Genomic DNA, 14,709 nt, shown 5'->3' on the forward strand with positions numbered 1-14,709 from the left:
GCAAAAGGATGAGGGTCTTTCCTTTGAACTAGTCATCACAGGTGTAAAAGAGAGAAATGACTAATTCATCAGATTAAGTCCAGACCTTTTAGAAATCAATAACCTTATTTACACAGATGACAATGGCTCTTGCTCCAGGTCTCCTTATCATGTTTGGGTTCTTAGGGCCTGAGTGAGATACAAGACTTCCTCTCGTTCCATCTCAACAAATAGTGCCACTATTTACATACGAGAAACCTGGGAATTATCCTTGACTCTTCCTTCTTCGTCCCTGAGACATGTTCACAACATAGAGAAGCCACTCAGTAAATATTTGTTGAATTAAAGGTTAACATAATCCAGCCCCGGAATCTCTTTCATTGTTCCATCCCCTCCACGCTGATACACTTCCTTGCTTGGAGAGTTAGCTTCCCAACATCTTCTCTTCCCCATTCCAAATTATTCTCCACACTGCAGCCAGACTGAAATTTTTATAACGCAAATCAGTCCAAGTCACTCCTTTGTTTATAAGCCTGTCAAAGGCTTTCCATTCTTAAGGAAATTTTAATAAGGCCTCCAAAGCCCTCCACAGTCTGGCCTCTCTGCCTGTCTTACAGCCTCAGCTTGGCCACTGCCCATTATATGTATTTCTTCTTCAGAATAGTTATTATCTTTACAATCAAATAATTATTTACATGATACAATATAAACTAAATGAAGGCACAGATAAAATCTTTCACTGTTTTCTCAAGATCTGAAATCTTAAAATCTTATTCCTAACAAAGGCTCACAGAGTAAACCAAACACAGCTCTGAGAACTTCACAATTCACACCCAATAACCCACTTGCCTTTAAGAAGATGAATGTGAAAGTGACATTTTAAAAATCCTTTGCAATTAAATGCAATGGAACGCTTAAAGTTAAGATTTTCCTAATCAGTGTAGATTTTTCCCCCAAATGCTGACCTTTACCAGGTATAAGTCCACACTAAACTGATTACCAACTTTTGTAAGTGCTAAGAGGAAGGTCCCTACACAGTCGTCTTGTCTTACTGTGCATACAACAGACCTATGAAGCCATTAGAGAGGGAGAAGAGCTAATTTCAAGGACCTACTCTGTTCTAGGCCCTCTGTTTCTTAATCTGAATAACAATCTTATCATTACCTCATCTTACAGGTGAAGAGACAGGCTCACAGGGGTTAAAAACCTGCTTGAAGTCACACAGCTAACACGAGGTGGAGCACAGATTCACACCCAGCTTGACTAACTCCAAGTGCCACATTCTTTCAAGCATATTTCAATGCCCTCAAAGATGATTCCAACTCTAAATTCTTCAAATATTAAGGATACAACTTAAGCTTTCTTTCTCCAAGAAAAAACATAGGAGACACGAATAAAGTACATTACCCCAACACTCCACAATTACAATTTGGTTAGTTAGTGTTTTTACTTACTAGATTGAAAAGGGAAAAGTAAACAGTACTTTCCTTACCTTAACCTCTCCAGCCATTTTATCGACTGCAAACCCCTCAACTGACAGCTGAAAAAACAATGGTTTAAATATAAGTGCAACTAAAAGAGGCTAAGAACAAACCACCCTAGAAACCAATCATTCTTTCCCCACTTCAGTTTAATTTGTGACGGTGCAGGATGGGTGACAGAGAAGCTCTTTAATAAAGCTAAAAACCATTTAAGGAAATTCTCTCAATACATGTCTCTCAATAATATCCATGATAAGCAAGTTCCTCAGAATGAAAACCTTCACGTACCTTTATTAGTCTGGATATTAAGAACCCTCCCTGGTATCGATTATAAAGTTCTTCCCAGTTGTCTTTTATAAATTTCCAAGCAGCCTTCCTTCCATGCTTGCTGCCTCCAGCCACTCCACCAATTACTGATACAGTGTCCTGTGGACGTACCTCCTCCTAAAAATAGAAAGAGAACTAAAAGTCTACTGTATCCAAAACATCTTCTGGTGCCAGAAAGGGCAAATACTGTTGAGGTACCCAAGTAATCAAACTGAAGACACTCATTCCTTGTTTTAGGAATAACTGGCAGCAGAAGCTTCCAGCAGCCTAAAGATCAGCCAAACTGAGACTGAGAATGAGGCATTGAGACAGATACAAACAAGCTGCTCAAAGGGTACTTGCTTGGGCTCCTACAGGGTAAAGAAAGCAAGAGACAGAAAGCAGGCCCAGGGCTAAGTCAGCTTTCCAGTTTATTTCCTCTCCCAACTATTCCAACTCACACCTCTAGAGGGAGATATAGAGGTCACTAACAAGCTCATTCCAGTTTTCCTAGTAAGAGGAAGCCTTAGCCCAGGGTTAAGGCAGATTAAGAGGACAGTGAATCAAAGACGCTTGCCACAGATCAGTGGGTAACAATTCTCTCTAAAAGTGGTTTTCACCGTAACTTACTGAAAGTGCAAATGTGAGGACTTTTTGAATTAATTCAGGTGAAGGAGTAGCCCCAAGGACTCGTTCGATTCGGTTTTTCTCTTCCTGCATATCTGCTTGTTTGTGAAGCTACAGTGAAAAAACAGACAGAGCTAGTTAACTCTCCCCTGTAAATTACAGCACATGTTATATGAGCTTATCCCCAAATAAGGTGAAACTGTTGCTCTACATTCTCACGGGCTAAGACTACAGGGTATGAAATTAACAAAAGATAATACTTTTCAAGATGTTTGGGAACTAAATTTGCCATATGTCATTATAATAAGTCATCAGACGTAAGTGCTCACTACACAATTGGCTTGTCCTCAGTTCTGAGGAGTTTAACATCAAGATCTAAGGGGTACACCTGCCATGGCCTAATTCTTTACATCATTGATGTCTGACTAATATTCTATATTAGATGAACAAACTAATCATTACTAATACCACTGAAGATCATCAAAGTAATTTATAATAGTGAAAAATATATAAGATACATTATTGAAAGTAACATTTTAAGAATATTTGATGACATAAACATGCTCTTGATATATTAAATGAAAAAAGCAGAGAGAAAAAGCAGTGATGGTCTCTGATCAATGAGATTATACATCATCACATTTTTTAACTGCAAAAGCAGCACATGCTGAATGCAGAATATTAGGAAAATAGAGAATCATAAAGAAAACTTTAAATTATTACTATATATACATTACCAAATCAGGAATAAGATATTACATGTGCTATTTTTGTGAACTGCTTCTTTTTTTTATTACAGCTAAGTTATTTTCTTCTTTATGCTTTTCTAGTCTCTAAATCTTCCATAGTGCATATATAAAATCTCTTCTCATAGTCAGAAACAAAACATTACTATATTTTTTAAAAATTACAACTACAAATGTATGTGAGATATCTCTCTAAGACAACTTATAGACTTTCTTGACCTTGTTTTCCCCTGAAGATTTAACACTGACCAGTGTCTGGAGACCCCATCACAGCTCCCAGTTTCCTTTTCCTTTCCTTTGGACTCTTTTGGGCAGCAGTGTGGTAAAACAGACAGGAAGTCAGGAGACCTGGGTTCTAGTCTCAGTTTTGCCTCTAACTAGCTGTGTGATCTTGACTAAGTCCTTAACCTCTCCGGGTCTCAGTTTTCCCATCTGTAAAGTGAGTGAGGTAGAGAGATGATTTCTAAGGTCCATTCAAAGTGTGAACTATGACTTTCAGGAAATATTTTTTCTCCAGGAAGAACTGGTTTACCTAATCCACTAGATGGCACCATAATACCACATTTCAAATATACTCCAAATTAAATTTATTTTTTATCCTGCTTCATTATTCCTAAATTACCCAGAGAAAACAACCCTTCTCATCTCTCACCAATTGGTTTCTTGAAGAACCCTGATTCTGCCTTCATTATAGCTCTTTCCATAGTAAAGCTGAATTATCATGAGCTCCCTTATGTTAAACAGATGAAAACTCATATTAACTATACACACTAGTATAAATTCTTAAAAGTTATGCCATTACATGAAAATGTCAAGGTATGTCATGAAATTTTCTGAATCCCAATTTTGTCACATACCTTTATGGAACAGACAAGAAATACAAAATATCTCACTTCATATGCAAAGAAATACAAGATCCATAGTGCACAGTTCACAGATAGTAAGAGTGAGAAGGGCCCTTAATGTCATTTAGCTGAAAGGTACTCCCAAAGTACAATTTTCAAATTATTGGAAAGAAAACCCTTGTACAAGATGGGTAATTAAGGCAGTACATTTTGAGATGTAGTTTCTTAATAAAGTTTATATTTTTAAAAACATTCTAATAATATAAATAAGATTTGTTTAAAACCAAAATACTAGAAACTAGATTTGCAATTCTGACTCACATGGCACCAGAAAAGTGCTCTCAGTTCAGTAAAGTAAGGTGGTAAAGCACATCCCATTCCTACCCTGTTCATCCTCCAAAGTGCGGCTCTTTTAACAAATGGGCTTTTTAGGGCTGATAGATGATTTGGGTATTTCGGTATATTTCACACACTTTATTTGATGGTAAAAAGTAGAATCAGCTCCCTCCACCTCTAATGCAACCAGTATTGTCAAGTTACTTCTTCGGCTGATAACTGCAGGCCAGGGATGGAGCCAGCTCGTGTTGCACCGTATGAGGACTCTACAGATCACTGCCATGATAAGGATATGGAAAGGTTTACCAATTTTTCTTCTAAGCCAGAGTTTAAATTATATGCCAACATGCTGGGAAAACTACAGAGGCTGTGCAGGTAGGTGAATTAATTTCCTATCTATTCATAAGGGACGTTGGCATAGCTCAAATCCTTGAGACACGTGATCATTTTTTAAGCACAGAAACAAATTTTTGGTTTAAGATAGGCAGAACTCCACGAAAGTTTACAGTGAAGAGGCAATTTTTAAGAACTTGACTTGTTAACCAAAATAACTATTTCTGTGTTAAGAAGATAAACTTGTGAGTAGGGGCTGGCTCCATGGCCGAGTGGTTAAGTTTGCGTGCTCCGCTTCAGCAGCCCAGGGTTTCACCGGTTTGGATCCTGGGCGCAGAGGACATGGCACCACTCATCAGGCCACGCTGAGGTGGCATCCCACATGCCACAACTAAAATATACAACTATGTACTGGGGGGATTTGGGTAGAAAAAGGAAAAATAAAATCTTTTAAAAACTTGTGAGTAAAACAAAGAAGTGAAAAAACTTAAGATGATCTTTGGCATCATATTGGTTGTATTCATGAACAGACATTAAATATTTCTCCCACAGTTTCTTAATATTTGCATGTCTGCAATTTGCACATCTGCATATATTTCTTTTGCCAGGACTTTTTTTTAACCACTTAAAGCTCACAGTCTGTGTCAATCCAAGTTCAAAAGCAGAAAATGAGAGCCCTTTCCAAATTCACTCACCTTTAGCATAATGTCTAAGGTAGTGCCATCACCATGCTTCAAAACAGTCAGATAGACCTAAAAGAGAACAGAGGAACAGAAAAGAAGGTATGTGATTAAATGCGTCTTGTTCCAAATATTCTAATATTAAGAAAAGACAGAGAGCAAGTCAAAAAAATTGTAAACAGCCGTGCATGGACATTACATACAAATTGTGGCAGTGAGCCAAGAGCCCACGTGAACAATGGGAAAGGTGGATGCGTGCAGGGAGTCACAGCAGAGCAGGGCAGCTCTCGGGGAGGGCGCAGTGATAGCCGCCCTTCAGCGCTGCAGTGCAGACTGAGAAGCCTTAAACAAATGAGAAGCTGGCTACAAACCACCTAAACGGCATATACTAAAATATAGTCAGACACGATTTGTAGGTCAGTACTTAGGTCATTTTTGGTCACTATTAAGTACGTTCCACATGACCCAGAATGATGCAGTCACCAAGAAATCAAGGTACTTTACTATGAAAACCTACAGGACTCCTCAGATCAGCGGAGAGAATCTGTTTCCCTTCCACGTGGTCCTTAAACCGACGGCGGGCTTCTTCTAAGGTTGCCTTATGTCCTGCTTTTCCTAGTTTGCCCAGAACCAAGCCCCTCAGGAGTGCATCTAGATGGCCTGATGGAGAAATAAGAGAGACACAGAACTACTTAAAAAGCCTATTTTACAAATATGCCACATAGATATCTTATAATTGTTATATCATGTCAACAATCTTGAACAAACACAATTACCTTAGTAGTTGAGAGAATATTTGATTTAAATTTCTCAAATCATTAGCGTGAAATAAAGTGCTAAACAGACAAGACAGCAAATAAATTTGCTGATTTTGTCTAAAGTCACAAATGCCAGCTATCTGAATTCACTAAATGTTCCCACCATTGTGTAATTATACTGCTAAGGATTATGTGTAAAAGAAACAGCCTTAAATTATGCAGTTTTGACTCAAGATTCAGAGAAAGGCCACATTCAGAACTAGCATCTGCGTATAATAAATTGAAATCTCAGATTTTAAAAATCAAAATCTGGTTGGGTACTCCAAAGATATGCAAATGACCAAAAGCACATAAAAAGATGTTCTACATCATTGGTCATTAGGGAAATGTAAATCAAAACCACAATGAGATACCACTTCATACCCACTAGGATGGCTAGAATTAAAAAAAAAAAAAAGACCGTAACAAGTGTTGGCAAGGATTAGAGAAATTAGAACACTCATACATTGTTGGTGGGAATGTAAAATGGTGTGGCCACTTTGAAAAACATTCTGGCAATTCCTCAAAAGGTTAAACTTTGGGGCCAGCCCTGTAGCCAAATGGTTAAGTTCACGTGCTCCGCTTCAGCAGCCCGGGGTTTCGCCGGTTTGGATCGTGGGCACAGACATGGCACTGCTCCTCAAGCCATGCTGAGGCAGAATCCCACATGCCACAACCAGAAGGACCCACGACTAAAAATATACAACTATGTACCGGGGGACTTTGGGGAGAAAAAGGAAAAATAAAATCTTTAAAAAAAAAAAGGTTAAACTTGGAGTTACCATATGACCTAGCAATTCTACTGTTAGCTATATACCCAAGAGAAATGAAACCATATGTCAACACAAAAACTTGTATACAAATGTTCATAGCAGTCAAAAGTGGAAGCAATCAAAACATCCATCAACTGATAAACAAAATGTGGTACATTTACACAATGGAATATTATTTGGCTATAAAAAGGAATGAAGTACTGATACACGCTGTAACATAGATGACCCTAAAAACATTATGCTAAGTGAAAGAAACCAGACACAAAAGGCCAGACAGGGTATGATTCCATTTACATGAAATGTCCAGCATAGGCAAATCCATGAGACAGAAAGCAGATTAGTGGTTGCCTGGCACTGGGGTTGCCAGGGAATGGGGAGTGTCTGCCAGTGTGCATGCAGTTTCTTTTGAGAGTAAAGAAAATGTTCTGGCATTAGATGGTGGTGATGGTTGTGCAACCTTGTGAACATACTAAAAAAACCTGAATTGTGTATTTTAAAAGGGTGCATTTTATGGTATACTGACTATATCTCAAAAAAGAAGTTAACACTAGCCCACAAATCTGCCACAGCACAATGGAAAAATAAGTTGTGATATAGTCATACAATGAAATATTACTCAGTGACACAAAGGAATGAACAACCTGAATTTATCTCAAGAACGTTATACTGAGTGAGAGAAGTCAGATAAATGAACAGAATGTATATTATGATTCCATTTATATGAAGTTCTAAAGAGACCATTTTAACCTAGGATGAAAGAAGTCAGAATAGTGTTTGCCTGGGGGATGGGTAGGGAACGACTCAGTGTGGCAGGGACTGATCGGAAAGAGGCCTGAGGCGACCTCCTGTGGTGATGGAAATGTTGCAGACATTTGTCAAAAGTCATTGAACTACCACAACTAGAAGGATCTGCAACTAAGATATACAACTATGTACCAGGGGGGATTTGGGGAGATAAAGCAGGGAAAAAAAAAGAAGTCATTGAACTGTAACATTTAAACTGTGCATTTTGCTATATTTAACTCAAACTCAGTAAAAAATAAATTTAACAAAACCATAGGAGGTCAACAGACAACACAACTGGACACTCATGAAGGTTCTTCTAAGAAGAACCAATTTACAGTTCTGGCTCTGGCACTGACTTGCTGTGTGATACAGGCACTGTTTCATTCTTCCCTCTGTAAAATTATGAAACTGAAGACATTTTCCCTATTTCATAAAGGTGTTTTTGATCCAAAAGAGTTTCACATATTATCACCATAAATGTGCAACATCTACCAATTTACCTGCATCTGTGTCCATATACTTCCTCCTGTCTTGTTGTATGAATTGTGTTCTTATTATCTAAAGCCAACTCCTCCACTTGCGCAATGGATCCCGACTCCTCTCAAGTATTCAGCCATCACTCCAGCAACTACCACCCCTCTCTTTCAGATCATGACTTTCCCTATTACTACTGTATCATTTTCATCAGCACAGAAACATGTTATAAAATCTCCCACTTAAAAAAAAAAGGCCTCCCCTAACCCCATATCTTTCTCCAGACTATCCCCTTTTCTCTGATCCGCCTTGTAGCAAAACTCCTTTAAAAAGCTGTCTAAATATGCTGCCTTTTTTCCTCTCCTCCCATTCTGGAGAACCCCTATTGTTTCCACCACTCCAGAGAACTTGCCAAATGTAATCATCAATTCTCCTTCATCATTTTGCCTGACTTTGAGCAGAATTTGTCACAGTTAATCATCTTCCCTCTGCACCGCTTCTTTAAGGCTCCTGGGACACCCCTCTCCCTCTGACTCTCTCCTTACTGGCCAGTGTCTCTTGCCGACTCGTCCTCTTCTACCCCATCTCTAAACCCCGGACTGCCCCGGGGCCTAGTCCTCACACCTCTTTTCTCCCACTACGCTCAGGTCCTAGGTGATCTCATCCAGTCTCATGGCTGTAAACACCATCTAAACACTAAATGTATTCATTCAGCCTGGACCTCTAGGCATGATACTCTTCACTTGGATGTCTAAAAGGACCTCAAATTTAACATGTCCAAGAACAAAGTCCTGCTTCTCTTGCACCCAACCCTACTTCTATGACAGTCTTCCCGTCCTTGTATATGGCAACTTCACTCTTTCAGTTCTTCAGGCCAAAATCTGATGATTCCTCTCTTTCTCTCCATTACACAGTCAGTGCACCACCAAATATGTTCAGTTCTACCTTCAAAGCATACAAAGAATTTACTACCCACAAGTGCTAGTTGCAACCAGCGCCTCAACTAGATTACTGAAACAGCTTTCTAACCTGTCTCCATGCTTCTTCTCTTGCCTCCCAAGTCCAGTCTGTTTTTCACACAGCCAAGTAAATTACATCATGTTCCTCTGCTTCAAACTCTCAGTTTCTCATATCAGTAAATGTGAAAGTAAAAACCTTTTACTCTATCTCCCACAGGTCCTATAGGAGCTGATCTGCTTCCCACTGCCCCTCTCCCTCCCTCCCTCTCTCCTGACCTTACTAGCCTCCTTGTCATTCCTTAAACACCCCAAGTATACTCTTGCCTCAGGTCTTTTGTGCTTGCTGTTCCCTGTCTGGACCACTTTCCCCCTGGGTATCCTCATAGCTCTCTCTGTTAGGTCTCTGCTTATGCTCAAATACCCCCTCACTAGTGACTGCTTTCCTGACTGCTCTCCACTCCTTATCTACCTTACCTAACTTTATTTTTCTTCATGGTACTTGTTGCCACCTAAAATATCATATATTTTTTTGCTGTGTCTTCCACTAGAATGTAAGCCACACAGGGCAATGCTTTGTTTCCTGTGGTACCACCTGCTGCCAGAATAGTACCTGGCATTTACTAGGTGCATAAATGTTTACTGAATCAATGAAAGAAAGACACAGAACTCTAGTAACTGTTACTATTGTTCTTATTGCTAAGAACTCCCAGATCAAGACTGGTCAGGAAGGAAATACCACCTTTAGTTGTTAGCAGATGGTAGAAAACAATTATATTTAAAGCCCTGAAATCACCATTCCCAACATCTAAATGACAACAGAAGAGTAAATACATGATTAAAGAGATAATCATAGAGGAAAAAACACATTTAGAAAGCAAATAACTTCCCTAATTCAGAAAGCTGGGCCCTGTGTCTCCCAGCACCTTTACAGTTACACATAAGGTGCCTGGTATCTATGCTAACAACAAATAAGATAATCCGAAACTCCTTTTAGCTTTTCTTGACTATAAATGGGCCTTTGGAACTCTGTAAAAGACTCTCATTTTCACCATTTGCTTTGTGCACGAATCATATTTCGCAACAAATACACATAACCTCCACTGTTTTTATGTTAGTGACCATGTAACTTCACCAGTAGGTTTCAAAGACCTAAGTCTTAATTTCTGGCCAGCTGAATACATAGTAACATCCAGCAGATACAAAGATGATGCTATTGATATTGTTACCACAGCTGAGTAAAAAGGACCAATTTCTGATCAATTCTTTCCCCACTCAGTACATCCATTACCTTCTCCAGGTTTGGGGTCCCAGCCTAGTCTCTCCCCTATAGGTGAAAAGACATCTTTCACAAACTCCTGGATTTCCTCATAGAAGTCTGTGTGGGACAAGAGAGTTGAGAGAATCCCCAGGTTACAGCTCAGGTCGCTCCATACAGTATAATTGGGCTCATTCACAAAAGCCTCCATGACTTTTAGAACCTCTACAGTGCTAATGATTCCAGCTCGAGCCTGGGATAGGAAAAAACATAAATTAATCTAGTCTTCAAACAAAAACAAAACAAAAAACACAAGCATGCATTGGCATTATCTACTGCTAGTTAGTAATCTCTTTGGTTTAGAGGAAATGAGATTATATAAGTTCAGAACACTACAGAATTTTACAGAATAAAAGTCCTACCATGACAACATTCCTTATTTACTTTTTTGTTATTTATAAAAGAGCCACTTTAAAAAAATATGCCAAAATTCCATGGGGCCTGCCCGGCAGCATAGTGGTTAAGCTTGCGCACTCCGCTTTGGCGGCCCGGGGTTCGCCGGTTCAGATCCCGGGTGCGGACATGGCACCACTTGTCAGGCCATGCTGTGGCAGGTGTCCCACATATAAAGTAGAGGAAGATGGGCATAGATGTTAGCTCAGGGCTAATCTTCCTCAAAAAAAAGCTAAAGTTCCACCAATTTGGAAAAAACAAAAAAAGAGAAAGAAAGCAGTTAACTTCCTATTTTTATTCAGTTTCTGGGGCCTTGGCTTTGTTTTTCCTTTGAAAATTTTCATACACTCAGATAAGTTGCAGAAATAGTTGGGGCTTTGGTTTTTGACAGAGGCTCTTTCAAAACTGGACCTGCAAACTGTGTCAACCTCAGTCTGTCCTTTACTCATTTCTAAAAGAAGGAAACTGGAAGGCACTACGAATTCAGAGTCCTTTCAGGATTGACTAATAGAGTTAAGAAAAAGAACTTCTGTCACAGCAGCCAACTGCACAAACACACCACTCTCCTGGGACAGGTCTCTCTCAGCAATGAGATCAGCAGATGTGAGGTTTTGTGCATCAGTGCTACTCTGTGTTTATTCAAAGGAGGAATCCAAAACCAGTTACTGCAGAGGCGAGGGAAAATTTCAAGTCCAATTTAAAGGAATACCAGGAGGAATCTGACAATTTTATCACAGTCAAAGACATGTAGAAATTATCTAACTTATGTTGGAGTCATAAAGACAATACTACTAACTGCTGCTTTAAATCTTTTATGGAACAAAGCCAAATATAAATAATTCTAAAGCTAATGGGCTATTATAATTTGAGCAGTAACAGAATGTTAAAAAATTCCAGACTTTCCCAGCAAAGTACCATCACTTTTTTAGAAAAATATAAATCGCTCTGAATTAATTATTTCAAAAAACCCCATCAGTAGGGAAATTTCTTCAAGGCTTATATCTACTTATATTGAAAAGAATTTTTGCCTTACAAAGGAAAGTTTAAATACAATTTCAAAAAGCTGGCTTAGGAGTAGTGAAATGGGATTTGTTTCTGCTAAATTATATAGGTCTAATCTTGTTCTGTTAATTAATAATTAGTCATTTGCTCTAGTCCCAAAGGCTTTCGACCTTTAGGAAGAACTATATTCTCCTAATTATGTTTCAGTCAGACACTCCAGGAAAAACAAAATCCTTTAATCAACAAAATCCATCATACTACTTGAGAGAAGCTCACCAAGGAGAAGAGGTCATTCTGTAATCCAAGTCGATCCACAGGGGGCAGAGAAAGGTCACGAATGCCTGGTAATAAACTTTCCAGCATGGCCGAGCTGTACTGGGTCCGATAAAACCCAACTGTTCCCAGGTTTAACTGAAAAGATATCCAGTAGGTATTATTAAACAGTTGCATTTATTTTTAAAATCAATCTTTTATAGGTGTGAAAGGAGTTCTGGTTTTAGTAGATCTGGATGGAAAACAACAGAGATCATATATGCTTAATCAGGGATTAAACAGACAGGGATTAAAATGAAACAATACAAAGATAGAAATCAGTTGTCAGGAGCTGGCCCTGTGGCTGAGTGGTCAAGTTTGCTCTCTCCACTTAGGGGGCCCAGGGTTCACCAGTTCGGATCCTGGGCACAGACCTACCCACCACTCGTCAGGCCATGCTGTGGCAGCATCCCACATAGAAGAACTAGAATGATCTACAACTAGGATATACAACTATATACCGGGACTTTGGGGAGAAAAAAAAAAAAGAGGAAGACTGGTAACAGATGTTAGCTCAAGGCCAATCTTCCTCACCAAAAAAAAAAAAAAAAAAAAAAAGGAATGAAAAGAAATCAGTTGTCAAAGATGAATACAGAGGCAAAAGAAAACAGAAACTTGACATAGTGAAAGCCAAAGTGAGGGACAGTAGGAAGAACATGGCAGGGAGGGAGGAAATAATGTGAATGTTTCTATTTCTAACTCAGTGGATAGTTTTAAGTTTACAGAAAATATTTATTATATATAAAAACACTTGGACAGTGGAATCTCTGAGGAAGACTAAGTGTCTACAAACATTGATCCATGGAGCCCAGAGCCTCAACAGAATAACAACTGTCAGGTCCTGGATTTTAAAGAATTACATGAACTTAAAAGGCAATTTCATTTGATTTTTAGAGTGAGGTAATCACTGACTATCATTACTCTCTATAGGCTATTTACCAACAATCAAAAATATTTTGGATAATATTTATATACAAAATATTTTAATGGTAAAATAATTGTATAAGATACATATTTTACTCTTTTTATATAAATATTAAAAAATCACCTCAAAATTCTATACAACTTTATTTTATTGATTCCCTTTATCTTTCACTGTAGGAATAACACCTTCACTTACCTAATTATAATCATACAATCACATATAACTTTTTCTCATTTATAAGAAAATTTTCATATTACTACATAATCTTCCAGATTATCATTTCAAATGGTAATATAGTATTCCACTGCGTATATTTTAAAAATATATAGTTTAAAAACTAAAATGGAGAAATGGCTCTTTTGAGAAAAGCACAGAAGTCTGAGACAATGTATAATTCCAATTAGTAACCTCTAATTGAAGAAAAGTTTGTGGTAGATACTTTATTATGAAAGGTACAGAGTACAGAATAATGAAAAATAATATTTCATGATTCTTATTTTGTGAAATGGTTTTAAACCACCAGCTAGGGAATTTCACATTTCAGTGACACAAACTGATTATTATATGTCTGATCTCACTTGATTATAGTTGTACACATACGATGACAACACATCATTGAAGTCAACATGTCATTACGATGACAGGGCAGTTTGAAGTTGCAAGACTACAAATGTTTTGGTTAATGTAACTTCAGACATAGTCCATTTTTTCCCCCCTCTTTAATCCTATCCCTTTGTATCCACTTATCTACCATTCCCTCACTTGACATAGGGCAAACATCTACACAATACTATTTGAAAATCAGCCCTAAATTTCACACAGGAAAGTTTAGAAATGTTTTTTTCTTTGCAAGTCCTAGTCTAAACTGAAGCAGTAGAATTTAAACTCAGCCATAAAATGTATAAAGGAAGCGAGAAAAATAAATCAATTTAGCTAAGATAAAAATGGCCACGTCATTTCTGGACTCACCTTCACCCACTGGTCTGGTTTGACATTTTTCAAAACCACACTCATCTCTGGCTTGTCCATTAGAATTTTCAGTTTGGCAAGGTTGGGATCTTCGCTAGTAGAGATTGTGATAGGAACCATCCACTGGGGACAGTCTTCTCCTTAAGGAAGAGAAGAACAAATAAAAGACTTGAAAGATAATTTCTCGCTGGAAGAAATGGAGGGTAAGGTGGAAAGGACTGGTGTTCTACGCACAGGCTTGAGTCTAACTGTTAAGCCAATAGCTCATTTTTAATGATACATGAAGTCTTCCAGGTAACCTAAATAATATACGTGCAAAGGAGGAGGAGAATTTACAAAATCACAACAGTCTGAAAAAAGAGAGAACAGCCTACTCATTTGTAGAATTACAAATACCATGATTTTAATTGTTGTTTTCTATTTACAGAGCAATAGAGACAACAATGATCTAACTGTGGAAAGAAATTTCAGGGGCCAGCCTGTAGCCCAGTGGTTAAGTTCGCAGGCTCCACTTGGGCGGCCCAGGGCTTCGCTGTTCCAGTCTTGGGTGTGGACATGGCACCGTTCATCAAGCCATGCTGAGGAGGCATCCCACATCCCCAAACTAGAGGGACCTACAACTAGAATATACAACTATGTACTTAAGGGCTCTGGGGAGAAGAAAAAACAAA

The 14,709-nt window shown here is 38.4% G+C and overlaps 1 protein-coding gene across 1 annotated transcript in view; it reads right to left on the reverse strand.

The window, feature by feature from the left end:
- The window catches only part of NPEPPS (aminopeptidase puromycin sensitive), a 78,236-nt gene that overhangs the window by 2,194 nt on the left and 61,333 nt on the right, over window positions 1-14,709 (reverse strand). The window contains exons 14-21 of the mRNA XM_046675511.1: window positions 14,039-14,178; window positions 12,109-12,243; window positions 10,411-10,630; window positions 5,851-5,993; window positions 5,349-5,405; window positions 2,397-2,504; window positions 1,749-1,904; window positions 1,472-1,519 (exon numbers count right to left, since the gene is read on the reverse strand). Of these exons, the coding sequence (XP_046531467.1) occupies window positions 1,472-1,519; window positions 1,749-1,904; window positions 2,397-2,504; window positions 5,349-5,405; window positions 5,851-5,993; window positions 10,411-10,630; window positions 12,109-12,243; window positions 14,039-14,178 (1,007 nt within the window). The remainder of the gene's footprint in view (window positions 1-1,471; window positions 1,520-1,748; window positions 1,905-2,396; window positions 2,505-5,348; window positions 5,406-5,850; window positions 5,994-10,410; window positions 10,631-12,108; window positions 12,244-14,038; window positions 14,179-14,709) is intronic.

The sequence above is a fragment of the Equus quagga genome, chromosome 11 (genome assembly GCF_021613505.1).
Source record: "Equus quagga isolate Etosha38 chromosome 11, UCLA_HA_Equagga_1.0, whole genome shotgun sequence".
In the NCBI taxonomy this organism is placed as follows: Eukaryota; Metazoa; Chordata; class Mammalia; order Perissodactyla; family Equidae; genus Equus; species Equus quagga.